Source organism: Lipotes vexillifer, unplaced genomic scaffold (genome assembly GCF_000442215.2).
Source record: "Lipotes vexillifer unplaced genomic scaffold, Lipotes_vexillifer_v1.1 scaffold618, whole genome shotgun sequence".
NCBI lineage: Eukaryota > Metazoa > Chordata > Mammalia > Artiodactyla > Lipotidae > Lipotes > Lipotes vexillifer.
Genome location: NW_006799025.1, coordinates 2050650 through 2064105, shown reverse-complemented (window position 1 = coordinate 2064105; position 13456 = coordinate 2050650). Strand labels below are relative to the sequence as shown.

Below are 13456 nucleotides of genomic sequence, written 5' to 3'. Positions count from 1 at the left end.
GAAGAGCGTGATGCCTAAACAAGGCCATTGTTGAACCCTGCACTTGTTCTATAAGCATCTTCTCATAGTGTATCACATTAAAACCCAGAATCTAAATCTATTTAGATTTAGTATTGGAGAAGGATTGGTTCCAGGATTCCCTCGGATACCAAAATCTGTGATGCTCAAGTCCTTTATATAAAATGGTGTAGTATTTGCATATAACCTACGTACATCATCCCGTATTCTTCAGATTACCTCTAGATTATTTATAATACCTAATGCAGTGTAAATGCTATGTAAATAGTTGTATATACAACGTAAATGCTATGTAAATAGTTGCCAGCGCTATGGAGCATTCTGGAATTATTTTTACCAAATGTGTTTGCTCTGAGATTGGTTGAATCTGCAGAAGTGAAACCCGTGAATACAGAGGTCCAACTGTAATTATTTTAAGAATTGGTTTAAAGATGTCCCAACTTTCCCTATTATTGTGTCTATTTTTATGTAACATATTAACTACTTTATAAATAAAAAAAATTTAGCTTTTGCATGGTAATTTAAAAAACTAACTTCTTACTTTTTTTCCCCCCCCTAGGAGCATTGAATCAAAAGAATTGGGGAAAGAAATATCCAACATGTAATAGCCCCAAACAATCTCCTATCAATATTGATGAAGATCTTACACAAGTAAATGTGAATCTTAAAAAACTTAAATTTCAGGGTTGGGATAAAACATCTTTGGAAAACACATTCATTCATAACACTGGGAAAACAGGTAAACTATTTGCATTTTGTTTCTGACGTTAATATGTTTATCAGACCTAGAGTATGTTTAGGTTACTTTCCTTTGAATGATGTATTCTGAACTGGATAGAAACTATAGGTAGAAAAAGTCAAATAGAAAATTGGAAGTTTAAACCTTCTGAAAATGTGTACAAAAAATTAAATGACCAAAGTCATAATATCATGTTCTGCAGTAATATAACAATAAAGATTCCTCCCCTGGAAGAGCTGTTAAAGATAACATAATATACAGCTATTGTAATTTAATAACTCCATCACTGGTTAATCACTTAGCCAATCAGGATTTCTTTTTCTTGGGCATTTTATTTGATCTTGTCTGCTCAGCCTTGTGCTATGTTCAATATTTGGATGTGAAAAAAGCAATCTACTATAATTGAATTTTAAGAAATTACTAGCCCTTCTATTAGAAAGTTTAAAATTATATACCATCCTTAGGAAGCACTCTCTAAGTTTTTTCTCTTAGTATGCAAAATATAATACCATAAAAAATTCCAGTAAACAACAGATAGACAAAATAGTTTATTAAAGTGAACAGTATTGTTTTTCTGATCTTATATGTTAAATGAAATCGTATGTATATCAGGAAGTTATGTAAAAACAAATATAGGAAAAAGATTAGAAAAAATATTCACTATAATAGTAGCTATGTTGGTGTGGTTTTATCATTAGTGGTATTTTTCTCTGTTTTCCATATTTTAGTAATATAATTATTTTAATGTGGTAATTTAATTTTAAGTCCTGTGAGGGTAGGAATTTTCAACATCAGTGCCTGATAAATAATAAGCACTCAGTAAGTATTTTTCTGAATGAATAATTTGAAAAATTATTACATGTTATAATATATTATTAATTTAATACATAATAGTACATTGTCCCAAATCTTGACATTTTAATTACCAGTTTTAAAGGATGTTACAAAGTAGTAAAGCATGTAATCTCTGCTTAGTGGAATGTAAAGTTCCTGATCTTTAGAGCCACACTTTTTAGGTTCACTACTGGCCGTTTAAAGCACAGTGTGGAACCTTGAGCAAGTTACTTAACCTCTCTGTGACTCAATTTCCTTATCTGTTAAATAGGGATTGTAATGGTATCTTCTTCCTAGGGCTGTGTGAGGATCAAATATTTAATACATGTAAAGTAGTGTAATGCATGGCATGTCGTAAGTGATAAATGTTGACCATTATTGTTATTGTGTTTGTTGCTATTGTTATTATTCATGGAAGTTTATATCTCTAGCTGTCTGGTGTCCACTGGAAAAAAAAGCACAGCCTAAAAGTTAAGAATTATGTTTTATTTGGCAGGCTTTATACTGGCCAATGTGTTGGATTCTGTTCCTAATGCCAACAGTGGTTTCTGCTTGATAGAACAAAGACTATTTAAATCTGATTGAGAGACATTGAAATCTTGCATTAGGGTCTCCAGAGAATCATTAATCTTCAGATGACTCCTAAAGTACAGTCAGATAGTATCTGCTACAGAACTGAAATAGGAGAGTTTAAGATTCTGAGAGTTGCAACCGAGGGCTCAAACATGAGATGGCTTAAACCCCTTCAATAGGAATGGGTCTCCCGCCTTCCTTGCCACAGTCTAGGACAGAAGTTCTGAAGCCTGTTGAAGCCTGGAGTGATGCTTGGAGGCATAAGGAGATGGGACAAAAGCAGCAGCCCGTTAAAGGGTAGAAACAGGCTGACCTTGAGAAGGTTGCGGGTACCCCCAGGAAAAGACTTCCTCTTTCCACTCCTCTGTTCCTTCTCCCTTTAACTATCCCCTCACTACCCTCTGATGCGTTAGGAGAGCGGGGCTTTGGACACCAAACAAACAAATCTTGGAACACCAAACAGACAGGGCAGGTGGACTGCCTGTCTCCTGCTTTTAGTGCTGTATAGCAGTTAAGGTCTTAGGTTTATTTTACATTTGTGGCAATAGGATACATTAAGTATACTATGCAGAGTTACAAAGTTCAGCTTCCAAAATGGTAACTTTTTAAAAATTTATCAAATAAATGATTTTATTAATGTACTTTAATAGATGAAAATTTAGTTAAATTTGCAATTTTGATTCTCAGAAACTTAGATGCAATTTTATTGTTTTTTTTAAGTGGAAATTAATCTCACTAATGACTACCGTCTCAGTGGAGGAGTTTCAGAAACGGTGTTCAAAGCAAGCAAGATAACTTTTCACTGGGGAAAATGCAATATGTCATCTGATGGATCAGAACATAGTTTAGAAGGACAAAAATTTCCACTGGAGGTAAGTCAGTAGTTCCACTAGTTACTATTTCATTTTCTAAATCATTGGGATTTTATTTAGCCTATAATTTAATTCATTTGTAATCAACTTTATAATTTATACAGCTATATTTTGTTTACTTGGTTAATATCTGCCTTCCTCACTAGCCTAAGCTCAAGAAGACCCATATGTGATTTTCCACGTCCTGGTAATGCAGAGTGTCACATTATAGATGATCAATAAATACTGATGAGTGAATGAATGAAATTCTTTCCATAGCCCAGTAGGAATAAAAGGGGAAAATTTTATCAACATACTGGAGAATCAAAAAGCTTCAAATTGAAATGAGAAAATGTTCAGATTTAAAATTGGCAAAATAAATACAATTATAATAAATAGTGTGTGTGCAGTGAAATATGTAAACACTTTCATACATGTCTGGAGAAAGTATAAATTGGTAGACTTTCTGGGAAGCAGTTCACTTGTTTTTATCAAGAACTTTAAAGGTTTTATTCTCAATATTCACATTTCAATTTGTAGCAATTTAGTCTGAAGAATAATTAAGGAAATACTCAAAAATTTATGTGCAAAGACTTATTTATAATAATAAAAATTGAAACAAAAGGAAATGATTAAATACATTATGATAGATTATTATAGATCTTGTAAAAATCATGTTTTTCAACGATTTATTTACACAGAAAAAGTTCATCGTAAGTGCTTTTAAAAAGTGGAATGTAAAATAATATACACAGTATTTTTTTAAATTAATTCTTTATTTATTTATTTTTGTCTGCGTTGGGTCTTCCTTGCTGCGCGCGGGCCTTCTCTAGTTGTGGTGAGCGGGGGCTACTCTTCGTTGCGGTGCGCGGGCTTCTCATTGTGGTGGCTTCTCTTATTGTGGAGCACGGGCTCTAGGCACAAGGGCTTCAGTAGTTGTGGCTCACGGGCTCTAGAGCGCAGGCTCAGTAATTGTGGCGCACGGGCTTAGTAGCTCCGCGGCATGTGGGATCTTCCCCGACCAGGGCTTGAACCCGTATACACAGTATTATTATTCCAAATTTTGTAAAACATGAAACTAATTAGTGGCTGAGAGTACAGTCTGAGTCAAATGGACGAGGCTTGAATACTGGCTTCACCCTCTAGTTAGTAGCTATATGACATGACATTGTAAAAATTATTTAATTTCCCTAAGCTTCTGTTTCTGTTCCGTGAAATTGACATAATAGTAGTAACACATCTCTGTAAAGTTATTATGAGGATTAAATGAAAGATTGAATTATTGCTATTGTAAAAATAATTGAAGGAAACCAAGAAAACATTAATAGTGATTTTCTCTGGGTGATGGCATTATAGATGCCTTTTCTTTTCTCCTTTAAAGTTGCCATATTTTCAATATTACCTGTAATAAATCTGTATTACTTTTATAATCCAAAATAGTTATTGATAATAAAAATAAGATAAATCAGTTATTTCATAAAGGATTAAAAATATTTTAATGTGGAGAAGCACGTTCAAGTTTATGACATAATTTTTTAAATATCCTTAAAAAAAGCATATTTATCAAATTTGGTTTGTTAAAAATACGAAAGTCAACCCATTAAACACATAACATTCTCACTTCCGAGAGTTTAGCTCTCTCACAGTACTACTTAGAACAATGGTGAAAATCAAGAAAAACTCTAACAATAACAAAAGCTGTGATTCAGCAAAATAAATTATACAGAATCTGTGTACTAAACCTCATGTATTTTTCTTATTTAAAAGCCCCTCAAGTTGTCTCTCAGAGATGTCATTTGTTTGTTGTTTGCTTTTTATTTTATTTTTTAAAAACATTCATGGTTTTTATTTTTTTTATTTATTTTTATTTTTTTGGCCGTGCCACGCGGCTTAGCGGGATCTTGGTTCCCTGACCAGGGATTGAACCTGGGCCCACGGCAGTGAAAGCCCGGAATCCTAACCACTGGACCGCCAGGGAATTCCATCTTGTTTGTTTTTCAAAACGCTCTCCACGTAATGGTGCAAGCAGGGAAACTGGGCGGTATGCTTGACCTGCTCTCTCTTTCTGGCCTCTCACATCCTGTAATCAGCACCTCAGTTCTGCCCCTAAATGATGTGGGAGGTCAGAAAAAGTTCAAACCACCTTTGTCTCTTACTTGAGTATCTAAGTCCCTGCAGCTACTTTCTCTCCAGTCTTAATGCCTTCTGCTGTCCCCCCTTCTCCCCAGCCCTGCTGCCTTCCCATCAGGGACTTCTATTGCCCTCCAGCCCAAACTGCTGGGACTGCCTGTGTGGCCCCTGCCTACTTCTCCAGCCTATGTCATATCTCTCTTCTCCTCTCACGTGTGCTCAACTGAACTTCTAACAAACTACTTTCCATTTCCCACACTTCTCATGCTTTCTTGCCTGTACGCATTTTCCTAGCCGGTCCCTCTGACCTGAACACACATTCATCTCTTCTGCTTTTTCATCTGTCAACTTTAAAGCCACTCATGCTTCAGGGGTCAACTTGGAAATCCTCTCTCTGAAAAGGTTTTGGTGACCACCCAAGGCAGGAGCCACTGCCTTCCTCTGCTTCACACCTGCTATTTCTCTGATCCATAGCCCTAACTGCACATTAATCTTTTCAGAGGCTTTCTGCTCTTCCCTTAATTATATGTCTACACTACCTGAGTTATCAAATTTCCAAGCCCACGACCCTAGGAGCACCAGCTTGTAAGTGAGAGTGGAGGCTGTTATAGATAGATGTGTGGACTGAAGCAGAAATGAACAAGGGATAGCCTCGCACCAGGGGGGAGAGACTTAAAATAAGGAATTTATGACTCCTTTGGTATTTTTTAGGTAGAAGCAGAGAGTTCTTGAGAGTTTCACTGTTAGTAGAGCACAATACAATAATGTCCAAAACTGGTAGCTCAGACCATCAAGAAAGGCATGTCCATTCAGGAAAGAATGAAACCATATTTGAAAGAATTCCATCAAAATAGTGAAAATAACATTTGATAATTTATTACATTTGATAATTGCTCTAGTAAATTATTCAGTGTCCCCTGGTAATCACAAAGTGGTAATTTCAGTTCTAGATCTGTCCAACTTTGTATTTCTTTCTTCATTGAAGGATAAGTGATAGTTGTCTATACATGTAATTGATAAAATATTTTGAAAATTCACAAAATATAGAATTATATAGTTTATAGAATTTTTCAAATAGACTTTAATGAACTGATAAATTATTTTATTGTCTTTTTGCTGACTTTTTTGTGAAGTCTTTGTATGTACTAAAGCCATCTTTGTTACATTTATAGATGCAAATCTACTGCTTTGATGTGGACCGATTTTCAAGTTTTGAGGAAGCCATTAAAGGAAAAGGGAAGTTAAGAGCTTTATCCATTTTATTTGAGGTAATCATTATACAGAGATTTAGCACAAACTTTTCAATCATGGGGAATATCAAAACACACTTTGTAACAAATAGAAGGGCTCATAAGTGGAATGATAACTGGTGATTATTTTCAAAGAGAACAACCTCTTGGCTGGTATGTTTAAAAGGGGACTCTTGTATTTGTCAATTGGATATGTCACTTCCAGCTGGAGCAAATCTGTGCACTCGTACACTACAAGATTAGCTTATTTGCAAAGCATCAGCATGATACAGCAGTAACTGTGAATAGTAACATTTTAAAATGTCCTTTTCTTAATGCAAAATTTGAAAATTATCTGGTTTTTGTTTGGTTTATTCTTACCTTGCTGTGAAAAAAAAGTGTGCATTTAGGACATTACTTTTGAATACTTAAAATAGAATTTACTAATCTTTACATTTTATTGAATAATTAGTCAAATATTTTGTGCAACTTTTAGAACATCATTCTTCTTTCACAGGTTGGAATAGAAGAAAATTGGGATTACAAAGCAATTATTGATGGAGTTGAGAGTGTTAGTCGTTTCGGTAAGCTGTTTGGAGAAATCTCTTGCCTCCAGATTTACTTTGGATGCATATGAATTTTTACAATGTTATAAAAATCACTTGTTCCAAGGAAGAAGGGCAGACATTTGTAAAGAGGAGCAACCTCTCACATCTTACACTTGACAATTTATACACTTCTCACTAAAGAACAATTTATCAGAAATTTTTGTCACATAAAATCATAAAACGTTAATGTAAGTAGGAAGTTGGAAGTTTTCTAATTCTTTTATTGAAAATAATATAATCACATTATGCATTTAAACATATTTTTATTCTGTCTCTGCATTGTACATCTGTAAAAGACTATAATTTGAAACCAGTTAATTTTATAAAAATTATATTTTAAAGTGAAAAGGGAATTGTTACTCAAGTTCAAATGTATTCCCTGGTGGTTTCCTTGATAAGTCCTTTGCTTTACCAATATGATGAGATTTTTGGAAGGTGAATGCCTACATAGAACAAGGTTCACTATACTTTTATATTGTTCTGCCTGCTATCTCACGGATCTTGTAATTTGTCACAGCAAATGCTTTTGACAACACTGGCAAGAGACAGCAAACCTGTTGTTATTGTTGTTTTATTTTTATTAAGCAGAGTATTAATGTTGTCCTGAGTTATCAATAAAGGAGGATTATTCCTCTCCAGGAAGCTGCAAAATTTGAAATCAGAAACACAACTCACATAGATCCATTTCTTGAAAGCAGAAATCTGGCCTAGGGTTGATTCATCTTTGTCAATTATATGTGAGAACTTGAATTGACCAAACTTTTCAGAAGTCAGGCATATGTGAGCTCCTGCAGTGCAGCTTTCTTTCTTTCTTTTTTTTTTTTTTGAAAGGTGCAATCAAACGGCATAAAGCTGTTAGTTATCTCCCTCCATCCACCTAGATTGCAGAATTCAACATTGAATGCCATAAGCCACACTTAATTTTTCCCTCATTTAGTCAGAAAGTGGAGTCTATGCAGACTGCAAGAAGGCAGCTAGTTTGAATTCCTAAACTTAAAATGTTGCAAAACATGAACCTGAATGTTCCCAGGCTTTGCAGCAGCCTGTGGGACCACAAAAGTGTTACTAACACTGGTTGTTAGTCCTGATTTGTGCAACTGTGGCACTTTGGCCACTCTCTTGAGGCCTATTCATTTGTTTCTGGGGGTCTCAAGGAGGGTGTAGTCTGAGCTTAAGAACCAATTTGCTCATGTTCTTGGACTAAAGTTTCCTTTTTATTATCTACTGTCTATAAGCCATTGAGGGGGATGCTTCATCAGAGCCTGCTGTCACATAGTACCCTCCCTGGGAATATGGGTTCCCTAACAGCATTCTGCCTCTGTCCTGGCTCTTAATTCAGAAACAGAACAAATGGTCTCCTGGGCTGTCTGGAAACACATACTAGTCTGCCCTTGTCTCTCTCTCTACCCGTGCACCAACTTCTTCTCTCCTCTTTTACCAGAAAATAAAATCCTCCAGGCCTATCAGCCCATCTACTAGATACTTAATATTTCCATATACTCAGCAAGGACACCTAAGCCCATACAGTTGTAGAGCTAGGATTTAGAACCTGTCTGTCCAAAAAGTTTGTTCTGATATATTGTAGAGATTTATATTAGTTACATGTTTCAGAGCACATATGAAACACCTGTCAATCTGATTTGAATGGTTGTGAGACATGATCTGTCCAAACTAAATAAGTTAAGTCCTTCCAATGTTTGAGAATTCTTGGATTAAATTTAGTCCTATTTCAGAGTCTAGAAAAACCCCTGGTGCCCCATGAACAGTAAGCTTCCCAACATTGGCTGCCAGCCATTGCTGCTGGGAACTTGAAGGCAGTGCTCGTCTTTAGCCAGTGGCTCAGGAACTGCAGCTAAACTCACATTGTATGGAGAATATGCGGCTAAAATCCTGCCACATATTCTCCATATAATGTGAGTGACACAAAAAATCAACACCGTTCAACCATCATTCAGATTATAAAGTCTGCCTTATTACAGTGTGGGCTGGTTGCTCATTTCCTATATTCCTCTCTAAGAGACAAACCCATTTCTTTTTCCTTCTCGCTTTCTTACCTTTTTTTCTTTTCCTTCCTTCCATCACACCTACTCTATGTTAGACATTGCTCTCATGTGGAGTGGTGAGAGAGGGTGCGGTTGCAGCAATCAGAGATAATGCATTAATATTCCCTAAGCAGAGCCCACAAAAGGAAAAACTGTTAGTCGAAATCCTTCAAGTTGCAAGAAGGAGACACACCCCAGGTAAATCATCAGTGATTCTCAAATGGGAGTTCTCATCAGAATGATTTGTGGTGCTTTCCTAATCACAAATGCAGGCCAGGAATTTGTATATTGAAAAATCCTCACAGGCAATGTTGATGTGGCCCCATCCTAAGTCTCATTGTCCTAAGTGATAAGAGTTGGTTTTAAGTCTTTAATGGTTCTTTCCTTGCATTAGGCCTGACCATGGTCTTTGTCTTTATCTCCTTGTCTCTCACCCTCATCATCTTTCCACCTCCTACTATCAGCCTCCCACGAAGGAGGATCTGATTGGTTTGTTAACCATTAATTCATGTTCAAAGGAAGAGGATCACTGAGTGAATGACTGATCACAAATAGAGCAGTGTTGGCTCAGGTGTGATTCTCTCTCGTGTTAGTAATAGTGAGGTTATTCAGATGGGGTGCATGTTTTCACAAGCCACAAAAAAAAAAAACCCACCTTAGTCCAGTTTTCTCATAAGATGATGGTGCAATTGGAAAATACTACTGTAATCGTAAAGTCTTGTGATATCAGAAAGAAACTTAGGACATGTACGTACATAACAAAAAAAATAAGGTACAAAATCGTTAACGTGTCCATATCAGAGACTAGATAAGTGGTATTGAGGTGCAGTTGAAGGAAGCATGGATTCTATACTGAGATGAGGGAAGGAGGAATTGAAAACTTTCTTCTGATTCTCTCCCTTGCTCTTAATTATTTCCCCTTTAATTTCTTCTCCAATTTCACGACAGTTATCTATTTCACCATCCCTATTCAAATCTTCTGTTTTTCCTTTTCTGGCTTCTAGGTCTCCTGGTGTTTAATTTCCCACCTAATTTAGCAGTGAGTCAGTTTCTGGCTCCTTACTTAATTAGTATTCTCTACGTCCACATTTCCACGGAACATTTGTAAGATAAGTTTTTTCATCAGAAAAAGGAAGAATTGTAGTCCATTGATGATTTAAAAAGAGGTTATTTCATCACACATTTTCTAGAAATCAAAAACATAAATCTGAAAATGGAAAAATATTCACGTATTCAAAATAGTTTCCTTAGTTTCTGAGAACTTGAATCTGAGTCTGAATCCTAAGTAATCTTGTCTTGACATTGGAGGAGAGGAAGACATACTTTTAGAAGTTACTAATTAACCCATTAAACCTAACGAATTAACCCATTAAACCTAACGAATTAACCCATTAAACCTAACGTAACTTGAATTTTCTAATGGATTAAAATGACTTAGGTTGTATCTACGTGACACTATCAATTCTGTCAATAGGTTTTTAATTCTAAGATTTAGTCTTAAATGCAGACTGGAAGCAGTTATCTATAACTTTATTAGCAGGCTTCTTTCTTCCTGAAAAAGTTTCTGTATTGCAGAAAAAAGTAACATTGAATAACTAACTTTTAAATGGAAATAGTTTTTTTCCTTGAGGCTTTCTGAATGTGTCCAATCTTCATTTCATTTAGAGCTGTAATACACTTAAGATCATCTGGTCCAAAATGTAAAATAGACAGCTGGTGGGAAGCAGCTGCATAGCACAGGGAGATCAGCTCGGTGCTTTGTGACCACCTAGAGGGGTGGGATAGGGAGGGTGGGAGGGAGACGCAAGAGGGAGGGGATATAGGGATATATGTATATGTATAGCTGATGCACTTTGTTATACAGCAGAAACTAACACAACATTGTAAAGCAATTATACTCCAGTAAAGATGTTAAAAAAAAAAATCACCCGGTCCAGTTATTTCATTTTGTAATGAGGAATTTGGGGTTCAAGAAGACTAAAATCTTGCAAAAGCTTTACTTAAGGTTTTCAACTCTGGCTGCGTGTTTAAATCACCTGGGGACGGTTTTTTAAAAATGTAGACACACCTAAAATTATAGCCTAAAAATAAATATAGATGCTCAGGTCCCACTACTAGAGATTTAAATTAAAACAGCCTAGGGTGGAGTCTGGGACATTGATTTTTTTTTAATGCTCCCCAGATAATTCGTATACTGCTACTCTGTACTGTACCATCCCACTTAGGCTAGATTGAATTGGCATCAGAGACTATTTCTTTTTTTTTTTTTTTTTTTACATCTTTTTTGGAGTATAATTGCTTTACAGTGGTGTGTTAGTTTCTGCTTCCGGATGCGCAGGCTCAACGGCCATGGCTCACGGGCCCAGCCGCTCCGCGGCATGTGGGATCTTCCCAGACCGGGGCATGAACCCGTGTCCCCTGCATCGGCAGGCGGACTCTCAACCACTGCGCCACCAGGGAAGCCCAGGGACTATTTCTTAATGACCTAAATCTACAAGACAGAGCAGAGGACATGTACTGGACTGGGTAGTTAAACACAGATAAGTTCAAATAAGTTAAACACAGATCTCACTGGTAAGCAGATTGCTGCCCATATGAGTGAGGACTGGTACACAAAGAGCAAAATGGCCAAGGCAGTGCCATTGGTAAGTGCTGTTGGAAAGATGCAAGATTGAAAATGGGACTCTTCAAGGAGACGGATTTAGCTGGGTTGTTTCAACGTTCTAAGACTAGATGGAACACTTAGGAAAGGTCTACCAATTTTTTGTAGGAATTCTCTATTCTCGATACAAGTTATATATATTTGTAAATATAGCAGGAATAAATCAATATTTTTATTATATATATAAAATCTGAAATATATTTTCTACTCTTTGTCCTGCCTTTTTACTCTCTTAATGGTGACTATTGATAAATAGATCTTGCGTACCATGTACATCATTTCTCCCTTTGTGAATAACACTATTGAAGAAATCTCAACCTACCCTAACGTTATGGAGATAATTTTCTGTGTTTTCCTCTAAAAGTCTTATTAGTCTGTTCACATCTAGATCCACACTCTATTTAGAACTGATTTGTGCTTATGGTGTGAAGTAGGGAATAAAGATTCATGTTTTTCTATAAGGATATCCAGTTGACACAGCAGTGCGTATTGGGAAGGTTAATCATTCATTACATAGTAATTTTTCTGTCTTAAATCAAGTAACCATATATGTGTGTGTCTGGACTCTTTATTTTCTTCCATAGTTCTCCATCTTTGCATAAATATCTCACTATCGTGATTTCTATGGCCTTATATAGTAGGTCTTCCTACTTGGTATCCCTACCTTTGTTATTGCTCAAGATTGTCTTAACTTTTTTTGTGGTTACATTTAAATTTTAAAAACAGAATGTCAATTAATACACACACACACACACACACACACACACACACACACACACACACCCCAACACCAACCCATCTGGAATTTTGATTAAGATGTCGTTGACTCCATAAAACAACTTGGGGGAAATTAACATCTTCACAATACTGAATCTTCCCATTAACATGATATTTCCCACCATTTTAAGGTTTTATCTAATTCTCTCAAAGTTTTAAAATTTTCAGTGTAGATATTTTACACATCACTTGTTAGGTTTACTTGTATTTGATATTTGTTGCTACCATGTTATATTGTTTGAAATTTCATTTTCTATTGTTTGTTACCAGTTAATAGAAGTACAATTAAGTTTTATATATTGGTGTTGTATGCAGTGACTTTGCTAAACACACTTATTAGTTCTAATAGTCTGTAAATTATTTCCAATATCTCACATGCTCAGCTGAGTTCTTTGAAAATTATGATGACATCATTTTTTCCTGCCCAATCTTCATGACTCTTTTTTTCTTTTTCTTACCTTATTGTAAATAAATAAAGTAAATAAATGGTCGCAGTCCTCCAGTTCAATGTTAGATTAAAAATGGTGGTATTGTAGAAGGATTCCTTGTCTCATTCTTTATCTCTAAGGGAAAAACTTTCAATAAGTCATTTTTAAATATGATGTTTATTATAGACTTTTGAAGATATCTTCATCAGAATAAGGTTTTGTTTTTCTTTTCCACAAATTGGTATTAAATCCTATCAAATGGTTTTACTGTATCTATTCAGATAGCCATATGATTTCTGAATATCTTTCATAGGTAAAAATAATCTCTCCAGCATCTTGCCCATGTAATGATAAAGCATCTAGCACTATGTAGGGATATATGCAAGAAAATTTAGAGTATGCCAGTTTTATCACCATTTTTGAAATAAATCTAAAATGTTCTTAAAATTTCAGTTCTGGTTAAATACATACCAAAGCATATGTCTTTGTTTCATAGGAGCTTTGAGCAGCTAAGTTCCACTGTTGGGATTTCAGCTGAGATGTGTGTGATTCCTTTGTAGGGAAC

At 35.6% G+C, this 13456-nt stretch overlaps 1 protein-coding gene across 1 annotated transcript in view; it reads left to right on the top strand.

The window, feature by feature from the left end:
• Positions 1-13456, top strand: part of PTPRZ1 (protein tyrosine phosphatase receptor type Z1) — a 164867-nt gene that overhangs the window by 88615 nt on the left and 62796 nt on the right. Inside the window, exons 3-6 of the mRNA XM_007471315.1 lie at positions 578-757; positions 2885-3036; positions 6318-6413; positions 6892-6958. Of these exons, the coding sequence (XP_007471377.1) occupies positions 578-757; positions 2885-3036; positions 6318-6413; positions 6892-6958 (495 nt within the window). The remainder of the gene's footprint in view (positions 1-577; positions 758-2884; positions 3037-6317; positions 6414-6891; positions 6959-13456) is intronic.